General features: G+C 34.1%; 1 protein-coding gene across 2 annotated transcripts; it reads left to right on the top strand.

Annotated features, from left to right (window-relative positions):
• The first annotated feature begins 4,441 nt into the window (after positions 1-4,441).
• On the top strand, positions 4,442-16,527 carry LOC102588623 (golgin candidate 4). 2 transcript variants are annotated; one of them, XM_006339580.2, is made up of 15 exons: positions 4,442-4,846; positions 6,911-7,009; positions 7,601-7,693; positions 8,701-8,832; positions 9,646-9,784; positions 9,869-9,933; positions 10,653-10,820; positions 10,975-11,058; positions 11,178-11,321; positions 11,881-12,177; positions 12,322-12,387; positions 12,832-13,034; positions 13,821-13,875; positions 15,244-15,420; positions 16,090-16,527. In XM_006339580.2, exons 1-15 carry the CDS (start codon positions 4,619-4,621, stop codon positions 16,408-16,410), a joined length of 2,271 nt encoding a protein of 756 aa, XP_006339642.1. In that variant the 5' UTR covers positions 4,442-4,618; the 3' UTR covers positions 16,411-16,527. The 2 variants fall into 2 exon arrangements, with proteins under 2 accessions (XP_006339642.1, XP_006339641.1); XM_006339579.2 differs by having other exon boundaries at positions 11,175-11,321.
• Positions 16,528-16,745: the final 218 nt, after the last annotated feature.

The following is a 16,745-nucleotide window of genomic DNA, read 5'->3' as shown; positions in this document are numbered from 1 at the left end:
TCAAAATTTCTAACATAATTATTAAAACATCTACACTTTAAAATAATTATTAAAAATGTTAATATTTTAGCAAACAAAGGATATTCTAATTTCTCTCACATTAAGCCACTTTTCAATCATCACGTCTCATATTTTTTTCAAAATAAAATTCTCTCTCATCTAATTCCCTCTTCCAATTATTCTTCAATTTTTAATTTCTCACACATCAATAAGTGTCGCTTTTTTTCTTCAAAAATTGAGAAAAATATGCCAAAAGATATTCACAACAATCTAATTGATTTAGATACATATCTTTTTGCAATTTTTTTTTATCAATCTTGTATTTGTTTAAATCTTTCAAAATATTTGTTTGTCCAGTTAATAAATTCGCCCATTTCAATTAAAGTTTTAGATAAGGAAAACATCAAAGATTTCGATCTAATGATGGACTCAAAGAGAATTAAAATTGATGATTAAATGGAATACTTCTTATAATCTTCTTTTGAGTCCGTCAATAGAGAGAAATATTTGAAATTTTCCTTATCTAAAACCCCAATTAAAATTAGAAAATTTACTAAGCAATGATTAAACAAACAAATATTTTAATAAATATTAAATCAATAAAAAAAATCTAAAAATTGCATAATGATACATGCCTAAAACAATGAGAATGTTAAGAATATCTTTTGAGATATATTTTTCCAATTTCTGGGGAAAAAATCCGCAGTTATTGATGAGAGAGAATTTAAAAATTAAAGAACAAAGAATTAGACGAGAAAAAAATTTGAGATAAATTAGAAGTTATTTTAAGATACAATTATTTATTAAGTATTGACATTTTAAATAATTATTTCAAAATATAGATATTTTTAATAATTATACTAGAGACTTTAACAAATTAGCTAATTTATATCGATAAGGGCATGCTAATTTATAAGGCGATCCCTCTCCTTAATCTCCTTCAACCAATTTCATAACATCAAACCTAGAGGCCGATTGTTTTAGGTGAAGGCACTAGCATATGGGCAGAGGCCTCAGCCCTCCTTTTTTGGTTTAACCGACATCATGGCAGAAAGCGACTCTAAAATGATAGTCGATTGTGCGAATGTGAATATGTAAATCGACTTATATCATTTATGAATATGTGAAATGTGTTGTTTCATGTCACTTGCTTAGGTTAATTTGCTTAAAAGAAACTAAAACAATAACAAAAGTTCTTCAATTTGCTTACAGACTTGATGACTTTGGATTTTGAAATTGATGAGTTAACAATTGGTATCAAAAAATGATAAAATTTCAAACTTAATATTCAGCATCCTTCATTCATTAGAAATATCAAATATCTCTTAGCTAATTCACAATTTGTTCGTTTAGAGTCTGCTATCATGACATTAGACAGCTATGATTTTTGTTCGTGATATTACTGTCTGGGCTCCTCTCATTGAGATTACTATTTCTTTAAGCTGAAAGAAACTGTTGCGAAGTGGTTTATTTATATAAATAAATGAACTGCATGTTGATAAATGCAGTATTTGATTCGAACCACTGCGCAGGACATAATAGACACCGAAGGAGTGGAACTTCAAAAGCAAGTGTGCAAATGAATAGTAGAAAATAGAGATAAAGGAAGTACAAATTTAGCCAAGGGTTAAAGAAGCACCAAAATGGAAAATTTGGAGCTTCCTACGATTCGGCAAATGTTTAATCTGCGAAGGTATTGTTTATAGTGTTAGAGAGGTCTCGTTCAAGAGTTTTTACCCTCTCCGCTGGGTACCTTCGCTTTCATCTACTTCTTTTAAATAAAAAATCAAATGTCAGAAATCAGATCCGATTATGAGCAGTCCGAACCAGAATGATTCAGGCTCGGAGATCTGGATTCAGAAATCGATATCCGAAAGCAAACTTGGCCGAAAGCGCATTGTGTATTGGCGCTTCGTCCATAGGACCTTCGATGAATAGCAAAACTCAGCAATCAAATTACTCCACATAAAAACAGATATCGAAGGAATTTTTTTACTGAAAATATGAATAGATGTTTAATCGAACTAAACAAAAGAGAAGATCTGCTCAGGGAATACGAACCATAGAAGATAGAACCTCATCTTGCGGAGATGAAAAACATCACCGCAATCCGATAATTTCTTCGTTTCTCTTCATAGCAGCAGCAAGATATTCAAGTAAGTACAAACAAAAATACCTATAGCTATTGAAAATACAGGGTATAGATATTGAAAATACAGGGCGGCCACTGCTAATGCTGCCGGTTGAGGCTAAGGCCCGGCCGCCGACTTAACCCTAGGGTTTTGACGCTTCCACGATGATGAATATTGCTGTGGTTACCTCGCGCTTTATATAAAGCCGTGCTGCGTTGCCACTAACCCTGTAAATGTGAAGAATATTCAATTTGACCCATGAGGTTTTCTTAATTCTTAATGGGAAGGCCTCTTTTAACTTCTCAAGTTTACATGAGCCCTTTGCTTGTTTGTTTGAAATTATCAACAAATGACTATAAATAAAAATTATAAATTGCAATAAAAGAAGTGTTAGAATGATAGAAATGTTCATCTTTAGCACAAGTTATATCACAATGTACTATCAAGATGACTAAAATATCTACCTTGTACGAGCATAGTTACGAAAATTATATATTCATGTCAAGGTTAGATGCATATTTTAATTGTTATTTCGTTTATTTTAATTAATGTGATATAATTTAATTAGATATGAAATTAAAATATATGGGAAAATTATGTTTCAAATGTCTCATATAGATTGGAATAAAATAATACTAGTAGCTTTTAATGTTGTATGCATATTGACATGGAGGGACCCATCCCGACGGGGTGTCAAGCGACACCCTTTCATCGAAAAATTACATTATATATATATATATATATGTGTGTGTGTGTGTGTGTGTGATTATTGACACCTCTTGACGCAGACTTCAATTCAGCCCATGGGCTAATCAGATAGATTTGGAAGTCTGGATTAGGAAGTGGCAGGCTCGGTACAGTTCGGTTAAAAGATTTAGTTTAGTGATTAAGGTGTTGTGAAAATTCTTTGAGATCATGTGTTATAGTCCTACTAGCCTCACAGTCCTAACTATTTGGATACAATGATTTTGTGATCAAGCTTAAAATAAAAATGATGTTGTTATTGACAAGTAAAGTGTTGGGTTCGAAAGGTGATTAGGGCGTCATGCGGAAGCTTATAATTTGCAAATCACATGGTTGATAAATCAGACGACAAATAAAATCATACTAAAGATATATTATTAATATGGTTTGGTCAAGCAACCTATATATTGAAAACAAATATTAAAAAAACATAAATATGTTTAGGAGAAAATCTCCTTATAAACAAGACTCTTTAAACTACTACATTGCGGACTCTATTGTGTTTTTAGTGTGAGAAGAGGGGTCTTCTATTTATAGAATTCCATACGTTTTCTCTAAGGAAAGAATAAATCAAATATGGAAGAATATTATATTTTTCTTTCAGGAAAAGTTAAAACATTTATAGTAATACTTTTACTTTTCTTTAAGAAAAAAATAAACTTCTAATAAGATAAGAAAATCAGGGCAAAATTCTAACATAAAGAACTCAAAATAAAAATGATATTGTTATTGACAAGTAAAATTATATTGTTATTGACAAGTGAAGTTAGCTCTAGTGGCCACCTTCAAACCTAACTAATAGATTAAAAGTTCAAGTCACACTGAATAATAAGTAAATTAATTAGTTTGATAAGCTAGGAAAAAAAAGGATAATTCAAACTTATATTACATATTTATATTTTATAGTTTCTTTACAACATAATATGTTGATACTTGATAACTTTATTAGAGTGTTTGAGTAATTAAATTTTGCTTTTGTTCAAAATTAACAAGATTGGATATTTTTCATTTTGCTATGTACGGCTTACACTTTTAAATTTTCAGTACAACCATATTTTTTATAATAGGAAAAAGTAAGCCTATATTATGTAGTATGTATAACACACTTTTTAAAAACGTTGACATTGTTAGTGATGGAGGAGGAGCATTGACAATGTTAGTGATGGAGAAGGAAATGCTAGTGACCAGAGAAGAATGGAAGGGGTAGCGAACGAGTTGGGGGTGATGAGTTGACATATCATATAATGTACATTTTATTAAAATATCATTGACATATGAAATTTGATTAGTAAAAGAATAATATTGACAATTTTTTCTATAAAAAAATGTAGCAAAATAAAAATATATGAATGAAAAACATTAATAAGACAATTTATTGGCTAGATGAACTTTTACCTAATATAAGCATTCAAATCCCTAATTTATAATATCCCCTTTTCATCACCCAATTAAATAAAAAAAGAAAAGGAGGGAATAAAAACCTATGAAAAAAGAAACTGCGGGTTTGCATCCGACCCGTAATTAATTAATTAAAAGCACGCATGAAAATGAAATAAAAAAACTTGAGTGTGATTTCTTATTTTCCAGATCTACCCTATAAACTCTCAATAAATGTAAATTGGACCACATTTGATCTTCCATTAAAATTAGTAACAGAAAGATCTTCGCCAACCCCTAAATCCTATCATTCAGATTATTGCCCGAGCTTATTCGAACACAAATTTGTGCATTTAGGTTGAAAGATGTGGAGTTCAATCGAGAATTTGAAGGAGAATCTCAATAGGATCGCTCTTGAAATTCACGACGAGGACGATGAAGATGAAGAAGAGCTTTCGATTTACAATTCAGATGTTCGTTCCGATACTAATTCAGCATCTAATCGGAGAATTTCTAGGAATTTCAGTCGTTCAAAGACACCGACATATCATTCACCAATTGCCAATGGTTTCGATTCTGCTAACAATCCGGAGGTATTTTTGAGAATCTATAATTACTTAGTATTAGAATGAAACTGACCTAATTAGAAAGAACTTGATAAAAAAACATATAGTCATATAGCCGATCCCAACTAATTAGGATTAAGGTGTAGATGATTGAGTGTCCGGTCGATGTTTATTGTTATGCTGTCTTTGCTAATTATGTAAAATGCTTCACTTTAGTTAGATAAAGGGGAAAAGGGATCCACTTTCTTGTTGGTGTTTGTCTGATAACCCAGATATTTGTTGTTTCCAACTTGTAAACTCAGTGGATAATGGCGCCGCCCTCTACCCTTCTCCACTGTAATACTTGGCTTGGTCAATGTAGGATTCGAACTTGTGGAGAGCATCTACTACACTTTTCACTCCGTATTATCTGGAAAGGGTTTAGTTATTTACATTTCGTTTGCATGGTGGTTATATATTATTCATAATGTATTCTATTGTATTGTGTTATATGTGTTATCTGTTATTACATAATCTTCACTCATCAATAATTTGAAGAATAAACCTACAACAAGAGTTGAGTACAAGGTAGAACAGTAGAACTACTATTTAAGGTAGGGTGAATGATAAAATGAGGAAAAAGGTGAAGACGTGATCACACCAAATCAGTCGCTAAAAATGGACTTTTCGTCGTTACCTAATGATGCATTTAACATTACGCGACAATAAAGTTTAAGTAACAATCAAAACAAACATTGTATTTGAACTAATAGCACAATACAATACAATAAGTAACAACCACCCAAACAAATTATAGATTTTTTTTTTATAACCACGGTGTCCGTCCAGCTTGAGCGCACCTCCGTTTCGTTTGGATTTGAATTGTGACCTCACGGTTCTCTACCCACTTCATTGATCACTAGGCTACATCTTTGTGACTTATTTACAGATTGTGTAATGCTGCTAATTTTGAGTCTGATTATATTGGCCGAGACTGTCCATGTGAGCTTCACAAAACATAGCTAGTACGTGAGTTAGGGTGGAGGTTGAGAGCTGTAGTAGGTTGACAACCTAATGTAAATATAGTCCAACTGTAATTTTATAAGGATGTCTCTACCTAGGCATGCACTACCTGAACAATGTGAAATGGCCATAGATGATTCATACAGCTAAGTTAGTTTTTTTTTTTTTTAAATAGTTTAAAAAAGAATTCATACAGTTAAACGTATAACTAATTTGGGATTGAGGTGTAGTTGATTGGTCAATATTTGTGTGCTTGAAAGAGCATTGGGAGTTCCATAGATGAATGTATTGTGCTAAAGTTATGCTCTCAATACACTTCTATGTTATGTTGATGATTTTCATGTTAGTTAATATGAAAGAAGAGATACATAATATGTTGGTTGGAATGGATTCATTGGCAACGGTAATGTCTTGGAGGTTGAAAAAGGCTCCACATATTAAGATTTTCTTATCATGTAATTGTAAGGCCTGTTTTGTTTATGTTATTAGGTTGTAATTATTGGATAACTAAAAATAAATTATTGATTAGAAACAATCAATTTCATTAGAGTTTATATTAGCTTTAAAGCTGGATTGCTTTGTCACTTTAGCGATTCTAATATTGATGCGTTAGCGTGAAACAATGCATACAAAATGTTACAATGATTAAAAATAATCAATTTCATCGTTATAGTAGTCTTATATTAGCTCTAAAGCTGGATTGTTATATGTCACTTCTAAAACTGGTTTAGTATAAATAATGATGAGCTAGATGAGATAATCAGAGAACTAATAGTGCTATCTTAAATAGCAATTTAGCTTATATGTCGTAGCTGTTCTTTAAATGCTATTTCATCGGAATTCTTCTTAGTTTTTGATAACCTTTTCTTTCAACATCGTTATTAGTTAATGCAATTGATTGACAAGACATTGTACTCTAGTTGAGAAGGGACAGGGCTGAAACAAATACAATTGTATTAAAAAAAGATTACTTTGTTTGGAATCTAATTTTGATGTGGCAGATTAGCTATGGTTGTTTAAAATTCTTTTTTCCTATTTCTTAAGGTGGCACATAATTAATTTGGCATGTTTTATTTGTTTTTGTTGCAGATAGAGAAATACAAAACTGAAATTAAGAGACTTAAAGAATCTGAGTCTGAAATCAAAGCATTATCAGTTAATTATGCTGCTTTATTGAAGGAAAAAGAGGTAAACAAGTTTTTTTTTTCTTTCTTCAGCTTAACATGATATCTTATATAGTAGAAAAAACAAACGCACATAATGGCCTAATGTCTGAACCATTCAGATTCAGACCTCCATTAAGTGCAAACAAATGAGGCCTAACTATCTCTCACATTGCCATTTCTTGGATTTCCTATTCCTCATACTGAAGGAAGACCTTGGGTAGGCTATTTCTGGTGTTCTTTTGAAGAAAGAATGAAGAGCTTGTCTGGAAAAGAGAAAGCAGCAGGAAGTTACGTAGCTAACAATAGGCTCTATTTGAAGTGGATAAAGAATATAAGGATGTTTTCTAATAAATAAAATACTACAAGGATGTAGTTAAAGTTGGGGTGAGCCAATAGGGATGATCTTGTTAAAAAACACTTTGATGTTCCATAAACATGTGGTTTAAACTTTGTAATTGTGCTACTTTCTCCAAAAACAACAAGTAGAAAAAGAAGAAGTGTCTACGTGACGTGTGTAAAAACATGATTTTCAATTGTCTAGCGACACTTGCCCCATGACTTTTGCTGCACAATTGTCATTATACTTTTACAACTTGAAAAATTACTTCTGCAGGATCAAGTTTCAAGGTTAAATGAAGAAAATAGTTCATTGAAGCAAAGCCTACAATCGAGTTCCTCTCCGAGTGCATCTAGAAACATGCATAAGGTAGCTATTCCATAAATAAAGCTTTTTCTTTTATTGGTATTTCGTAAAAAAAGTTTTTTTAATGATTATTTCTGCTGCTTAGTGTTTAATTTTTCAGGATACCCATACGTATGATGGATTTTAAGTGATTGTTTATTTATAGTTAGTTGCTGAAAACATTCTTTATGTTACCTTTATTCTGGAGACAACAATATTGAATGGCCTGAGATAATTGTCTTCTCAATATCCTTAGCATTCTTATCTCTTCTACCCTTGACCAAAAATATCCTCTTTATTAAAAAAGCTCACCTGATTTTACCTACTAAGGTTTCTATGGAAGTAGAATGCACCATTTTTAGAATGGTGCTTAGTGCCAATTATGAGGTGTAACGGTCTATTAGATTTTTATGACACATGTAGTCTGCACCAGTTTTTTCAGATGGTGTTCGTTGACCTAGAGAAAGCATATGGCAGAGCAAAAGGTTATCTGGTGGGTATCAGAGAAGAAAGCAGTCCATGTTAAAAATATAACTGGCATAAATGATCCTTATAAAAAAAGGCATAAAGGATATTTATGAAGTAGCAATAACTAGTCTGAGAACAGTAGTAGGAAATATAAAGGAGTTCCCACAACCGTGAGTTTACATCAGGGATCAATGAACCCTTACTTGTTCAACCTAGTTATGAATGAAGGGACAACTTGTTTCACCTTATATTACCAAAATTATAGTTGCTTGAGTAAAAAAATTTATTAAAGGGCTAGACAATAGTTACAAAATATTTTAAAGGAATTTCAAGTCTTTTGCCCTATATATACACATTTTTAATTAACTATGATTATTTATGTACTAGTTTATGGAGAGACATGCTAATCTATCATCTATTTAGATGTCTCTTTTCCCCTCTTCTTCTTTTAGGTCTTACTGTTGTGTGACAGAATTATTCTGCTTTCAGTTTCTGTTCAATTTCACATATATAAGCTTCAACTCACTGTATTAGGTAGTGACTGATGTTATCTGTTTTTTTAGGGGAGCAGTGATCAATCTCCAAACCGTCAAAGCAAAGCTTTAGCTAATCGTTCCTTTGGAAGCCGAACAAGCAATGGGTTTTCTCCGAAACAGGATGGGCTAAGCAATGGAACCACTTTTGGCAATGAAAAGGTAAATGGGCTACATTAGTCTTTTCCCCCTTATAATGAGCTACTGTTTGGGTCGCCCTTTCATGTGGGTGTTCAGAATAATGTCCATTGTCACCCCAGGGCTTTGATCTAGTGGTAAGAGTGCAACATGTGATGTGTTGGTTAGAGGCATGTCATGGGTTCAAACCCTACCGCAAACAAAAAACTTGTGAAGTGGAGAAGGGTAGAGGGTTGGGTCCAGTATCCACAGAGGTTTGAACTGTGGGCGGGCCACTAGTGGTCAGTGATTTCTTAGTTATAAAAAAATGTCCACTGTAAACAATTAAAAAGAATAATGTTCACTGTTATAATAGGAAGAGCTCATTGCTCTGCACAACAGCCTAATAGTATAGATATTCTCTATTATATTGGGACAAAACGTGCCTCATAGTATAGATATTCTCTAAAAGAGATATTAACCTACTTTATGTTTGTTGGCTATTAGTAGCCAAAATTTATGATCTGCTTTTACACTAACATTCACGTCCACACGAGGGTTAATTATGCATCCTATTTGTTCCACTTAACATCAAGTAGTGAATATTGCTAATTCATATCTTATAAGCTTAGCAAATTACACTAGGTTTATTTGATTGGGGATGAAGAGAGCAATTTACAAGATTCAATATCCTTTTCTTGTCCCTACCTTATGCACTAGTGCTATATAAAAGAGGTTTTGGAAATATAATGAGTAATGACACTTGACCTCTATTTTTTCCTAGTTATTTTTTTGCCCCTCGTTACCAGATTCTATCTTCGATTAACAAGCTTCACAGAAATTTGTTACTGCTTCTAGGAGATCGCAGACTTGTTGGAAGAGAAAAATAAATCTCTGTCAGCCATGCAGGCATCTCATGAGCTGCAAATAAAACAATTAGAAATGAAGCTTGATAAAGAACACGCAGAGCTGGCAAATATGCAAATTAGGTTACAAGGTATTTAACTTCTTGTGAATATCGCTGTTATAATTTTCTAGCAGTTCAAATGATTATGCAGTCTGAAACCACTTCCATTCTTAGAGGAGCAGAATTTGAGCTCGACATTCCAACAAGAGCTGAACTCTTTAAAAGCAGACAAGGATAAAGTGAGTGCCATCTTTTGCTTTTTATGTATTGATGCATATGTGTCCTTACATCGCATGGTCATAATTTGATAGAATGTTATATTCCAGTCTTCAACTTGTGAAGTTTCCCTCTTTCATTAAGTTCTATAATTTACTGTTTCTTTTGCCTATAGCTGAATACTTTTGTTTGTAAATAGTGCATAATTGATTCCATTTGTAAATCGATTTTTTGGGAGAATTCTATTTATTCTGGTGTGGATCACAGGCTTTTCATTTTTATTTCCATTTGATCCGATCTTGTTGGAGCATATCAGGTCTCTTCACTAGCATTTTGAGATGATCCTACATCTCCATCTTGTAATCAGTCTATCAAAGACAATTAGAATTAGTCACCTTGACAATGTACTTGTTTAAGTTATGTAGCTGGAGGCTTTTCTCAAAGAGAAACTTATGTTTGTAGGCTGACTATGTACTTCGGCAGAATATACCAATATCTTTTGTCATCTTTGTATCTTCACTCGCTGCATGAGAAAAATTTTGGTAGTTCACACTATATCTTCATGCATGATGGCATGGGCAAGGACATGTGTATCCCAGTTTTCTTGCTTTGCTTAACATTATTGCACTCTTTGCTAAGTTGTGCTGGTTTTGACTTGTCTTTTCTACACGCCTTACCGAATCCAGCTTCTGCTGTCATATTGATATAATTTCCTTTTCTCTCTCTGTACATTGCATCTCAGATGGCTGCGGAGATGACAAAAATTCGTACTGAGCTGTCTCATAAAGTATCTGAATTAAAACAGTTGCAAATGGAACTTCATGAAAGAGAGAACAAAGAATCAAATGAAGCAAGAGACAGTCTGAGAAGAGTGATAGAAACACTGCAAAAAGAAAACAGTAATCTTAAGGTTAGTATTGTGGCATTCACATATTTTGCTTCCATTTATCAGTCTCTTTTCTTTGCGCACTGGGAAATTTTAAGTGATCTTTTAGTTCCTTCATTATCAATATACAACTGGCAAATCTTGATTTTTAGACATGCCTTGACATTCTCTCTTGCAGAACGAGAAAGATAAGTTAGAAGCTTCATTGAAAGCAAATGGTGTTTCTTCAGCCGATAGAAGTAACATCAATAGTATAAATGAGGTGGGTTTGTTTTGGTAACCTTTCAGACTCACTTTCAGTTTTTTGTATTAACTGTCTTCAATACTTCACTGTCTAATTTATTTTTGTATTGTTTCTTATCTACTATTTTGTTTTAGAAGGTGCATCCTATGGAGGTATTTCCTGAGAAGGAAGAAATGAAGAGGTCTTTGCAAAATTTGGAGAATGAATTGAAGGAAACACGCCGGGGAAGGGACAAAGCACAGCAAGAACTGAAACGTCTTAAGCAGCATTTACTTGAGAAGGTTAACAGTACATGATGAGTATACTTTTTTTGAGCTTCTAGAGGGGGATCTGGGAGGGTTTTATTGATTCACATTTTCTCTATACAGTATTGTTAATAATAGCAGTTGCAGGAGTGTCTTTGCAGAGTTGGCATTTCTTGTTGAACTCTAGATGTATTGTTGATGTCAGACCATTTTTTTATTCTCATCCTATTTTACATCTATGATTTCGTGCTGTTATAGGATATTAATGTGGATGGAGTATGTCCTTTCATCCGTAATACTGTTTGACTCTTCTGCCCTCAATGGAATTTTTCTTTTCCTGATAAGTTTTGCCCTCATCTGGTCTAGTGACCTCCATGTTAGGTTTCATTATAGTGTATATGTTTCTTGGTTTTCTTCTCCATGTTGATGTATCTCATGTTATAATCAATTTAACTTTGTATCGATTATCTGCATTTGTGGATGATGATTTAGTCTCTCATTCTATATTCACTTTAGAGAATATACGTGGGTGACATTGGAATAAGCTTTCTGTGGCTAAAGTACAAGATAGTTATTCATGCTGCTGTTTTTTCAGGAAATGGAAGAATCAGAAAAGATGGATGAGGACAGCAAGATTATTGAAGAACTACGTCAAAATAACGAATATCAACGAGCTCAAATATTACAGTTGGAGAAAGCTCTCAAGCAAGCAATTGCAAGTCAAGAAGATGTCAAAACCCTTAATTATAATGAATTAAAGAAGTCAAAGGATACGATCGATGAGCTAAATAAAAGATTAGCCAACTGTTTGAACACAATGGAAGCCCAAAACATTGAAGTCCTTAACCTACAAACTGCTCTTGGCCAATACTACGCTGAGATTGAAGCCAAGGTGAACTCTAATTTACACCAATTCTCTGGGGCTTTGGTATAGTAGTATCTTTCTATTATGCTGCAAAACAAACAGAAAATTCTCAAACCAATTTCTCTTTCTAATTTATGCGTTATTTTTGTATCTACAATTTGATATGTCCAGGAACGGCTTGGAGAAGAATTGGTGATGGCAAAGGAGGAATTACATAAACTTTCAGGGCTTCTGAAGGTATTATCCATTCTCAATGTGTTCATAGACGAGAGTAAATTATTATGTCTGAATACATCTATTTGAATGGAAAGATTGGTTATTTGGATCTTTCTAAACAAAGTCTTACAGTAAATTATTATGTCTGAATACGTCCATTATGCTTTCATAACTTCCTATAATGTGACAGCCCTCAGGACAGCATTTGAACTGAAGATGTGCTTTATCAAACATCTGATAAATATGAATTAAAACTTAAAATGGATATCTTTTGGCTTATATATTTCATAACTTCCTATAGTTCATAGGGATACCAAGTCCAGCAGAAAATGCATAGAATCTTTTGTAATTTGTGCATCATTAGAGCTAATTTAAGAGCATATGCTCATTTTCATGACTTCATCCAACCTTCTGGCTCATAGTTTCTATTGCTCTCTTTCTAAACCTGATTTATGCTTCCATCAGGATGCTTACAATGAGTCAGAAACATTAAAGAAGGAGAAGGAAGAGGTGTTGGTGAAACTTTCGGACATGGAAAGAAGACTTTCTGAAGGGAAGGGCCGTATAAGTAAGCTTGAGCAAGACAACGAAAAGCTACGGCGAGCTGTTGAACAGAGCATGACCAGGCTGAATAGGATGTCACTGGATTCTGATAATTATGTCGACAGGTGAGACTTTGTCAAACCATGGTAGGTTGGATATTTTTATCTCTTCTAACATTTGACTCATGATTCTAACGTCAAAATCTATCAGCTACGAAAGCTGATACACGTGTGATATCTTTGTCAACAATTTCTTTTTTCCTGTTCTAATTTTTGCTGCGGCGGTAAAGATGGAGATGAAAATAAAATAATACTCTTACTGGTATGTAGCAGGTTTGATAACCATGTATTACACCTGTTTTAATAATCACCTTACCTACGAAGATCATGCCTCTGCTTTGAGTATATTATAATAAAAGATTTGCCACTTCTATATAGTTTGGTATGCGGCAACCCTATAGTCATTAAACCTTTATTTTTGCTGCAAAACTTTAAGTAGCTAAGTCATACAGAAATAAGATCGACAAGGCAGTAGATGGAGGAAGTGCTGTCATATGCATCTATAATCTGATATACTTGTTTAGTAATTTATGAAATTGCCGCTGCAATCTTATGAAGTCACATTGATTTGTCATGTGTTGGCTCATGGAACAATATTTCGATTCTAGGTTCCTCATTACTTTTTTTGGCATTCTTCCCATGAACATTCTGGTTGAACCTTAGATGCTACATCAGACTGTTTCTTTCCACAGTCAAAGAAAACAAGCTCTCTCAGTCCACTTTTTGGTCCTTTTCCTACGTCATCATCTCTCTGCTACTCGGCCAGTAGTGAATTACAGTTGTTGAAGCATTGTTTAGTAGTTACCTTACAGTGGTTTGAAATATTTTAAAACACAATTGTGTGATGTGCAGGCGGATTGTGATCAAGTTACTGGTGACCTACTTCCAAAGGGATCACAGCAAAGAGGTATGAATAATCTCTTAACTAGTACTAGGCAGGGGAGGGCTTGGATGAATACTTAACCCATTGGTAGTTATTTGTGCGTTGAAAAGGTCTGACCTGGTCACAAAAGCAAAGAGTGAAGAAGACAAATCAACCGGAAAACTCATTTTCATCCTAAAGATTCCATCTATCCAGGCATATATTGATAAGGAAAAAAATAAAAATAAGCTAGCACTAAGTTGGTGCTAGTACATTAATATTGTCAGAACCCTCCTATACATAAAAGCAAAAAGAAAGGATTCTTCTGTACAATTATCCGTATAATGAGTCGATGAAATTTACCAAGCTATTTTCATCTTTGACATCTTGAGATCAATCAAAAAGCCAAAAGTCATAAGCATCTAACCTTAATCTTCCGTACAGAATTTGCGTTTCTTTCAAAACATCTTGCATTTCTTTCCTTCCATAATATCCAACAAACAGAAGCTGGTGTGGTTTTCCAAATCTTTCTCATAGGTTTCTATGAGAAAGATTAATGACCAGATCTGACTTGCCACAGGACAGTGAAGGAATAAACTGCTGGATTTTTCTTCATCACTGTTACACATAAAGCACCTGTTGCATAATGAAAACCCTCTCCTCTGTAGTTTGTTCTGAGTCAGGCACGCCTCTTGCGCAACCAACCACATAAAACAACAAACTTTTTAAGGGGCCTTGGAGTTCCACACTTGTTTCCATGGCTAGCTAATAGGATTGCTCCCCTCACTGCCAATTGTTTTATAGCACGAATTACCATAAAAGTTGCCATTCTTTTGCCTAGTCCAGAGGTACTATCAGAAACCTCAACATTTAGTGCCACTTTATTCAAATCCTCCAAAAAGAGAGCCATTCTTGGTACCTCCCAATCAAAACAATTCCTTCTGAAACTAATAGACCAGCTACTACCATTCCAGGTGTCCGAGAAGAAGTTCTGTGTTAGTGGTGAAGTTATATAGGTCCTGATATTATAACTGTAGCGGTGAGTGACCTTTCCAAGACATGCCAAAATCTTGTATTTCTACCATTCCCCACCTTTATCTTTATGTTGGTTTCTAAAGACTGCCACAAACTGCAAATAGTTTCCAGAGGCCTAATCCATGGGAAGAATTAACAGGACCTGTGTTAAAGATTCCATCTAGCCTTGGTAACACTATTTTACAGTTTACTGACCCCGAAACCATTTGAAGTTTTTAATTTAACGAAGAAGATATGCAACATTTATGTATATAATGGAGGACCTTGAGAGACCTAATTATGAGGAAACACATTATTGGCCCTAGTGGGAGAATTGTTGGATAATAGGAGGAAAGGGTTTCTGTTTGATGCATGTATTTATATCTCAATCTTTTTTAGGTTTTGGATCTTATGGTTCGTATGCTAGGATTCTCTGATGAAGACAAGCAGAGGATAGGCATGGCTCAGCAAGGATCTGGTAAAGGTGTCGTCCGGGGTGTCTTTGGTCTCCCTGGCCGACTAGTTGGTGGCATCTTGGGTGGAAGTTCAGTACCTTCTACTACGGCATCAGATCAGGTAAATTTCATGTAAATTCCTTTTCCACTGATCATATTGCTTTCTTTTACTTTATGACTTTACCCTGTCAAGTGGAGATAGTAACCTAGAAAAGTAACTAACAGAAATGACATTGGCCTGTTACTTTTCTTTTCTTTGGCTCTAAATTACTCATTCTTCCAATTTATGAACTTCCAGAAAATGGTGTATCTTCCATTTGTTTTAGTTCTCCATTTTGAATTAGTTGGCAGAAGTTAATTGGACCCACATGTACGTTTAAGCATCCTGTCAGTGGAACTGTAAAATGAACATGTCTTACCACTTGCTGTGGTAGAAGGCTGTAAGTCAACTTTTGATGTACTACTATTAGAATGCAATTCTTTGTTTTCCCCTGTAGTCCAGCTTAAGATGATTGATGCATCTTGTAATCTTTCGTATCATCTCCATGCTACTTTACTTTTTCTTATTTTGATTTATTTTTCATTGAGTTCTCCGTTTATGTGTATGTGTTCTGAATATTTTACTGTTTGCTGGAGAAATGGGGAGGGGGTGCACATATTGGTTTGGTGAAATATACAGATTTCAAAATATATCATCAAATGAGCGTTTAGTTTCTTTGGGCATGTTCTGGCTTACTATATAGGTCCATAAATTTGACTTTTGTTGCTTTGCTTCTGGACTGTCTTGCAGTCCTTTGCAGATCTCTGGGTTGATTTTCTTCTCAAGGAGAACGAAAGAGAGAAAAGTGAGGCTGCTGACGTTGGCAATGGAAATACAGGAGATCAAATCAAGGGTGCGGATGCAACCCCAGCAGAACATAGGTCAAATAATGCTGGCGGTTCGTTTGTTTCCCCGAGACCACAATATTCTCCTAGGCACAACCTGCCTCCTTTGGCACCAAATTCACGGCAAGTTGTCCTGCCACCTGAGCAATCCGATACCGAATTCTCAACAGTACCTCTTACCCCATTGGAAACCAATTATGATATTTCAAGACTACCTAGATACTGATAGCATTGCTGTAACTAGTAGGAGGTATATATTTTGCTTGTGTTGTATTGCAATTCTTTTGTTCAATCAATTCTTTCCGAAAATGAATACCTTACTCTGTGCATTTGTTTGATGTAATCTTTATCCTATGGGTGAAGCCGCCTACGCATCAAAGGAAAAAAAGAAACAAAAAAGTAAAAGATCAATAGAGCATTTGATATTCTGACCTAATATTTTCATGAACAAAATATAACCTGCTTGGGTGTCTTTATCACATGCTGATTTCTTACTTATCTCGATCAGCACAATGACAATAAATGAAGAGCTCAAGATTTTACAGCTTACACCAATTATTT

The sequence above is a fragment of the Solanum tuberosum genome, unplaced genomic scaffold (assembly GCF_000226075.1).
Source record: "Solanum tuberosum cultivar DM 1-3 516 R44 unplaced genomic scaffold, SolTub_3.0 scf00010, whole genome shotgun sequence".
NCBI lineage: Eukaryota > Viridiplantae > Streptophyta > Magnoliopsida > Solanales > Solanaceae > Solanum > Solanum tuberosum.
Note: the sequence above shows the minus strand (reverse complement) of the source record. Positions and strands in the feature narration are given on the sequence as shown.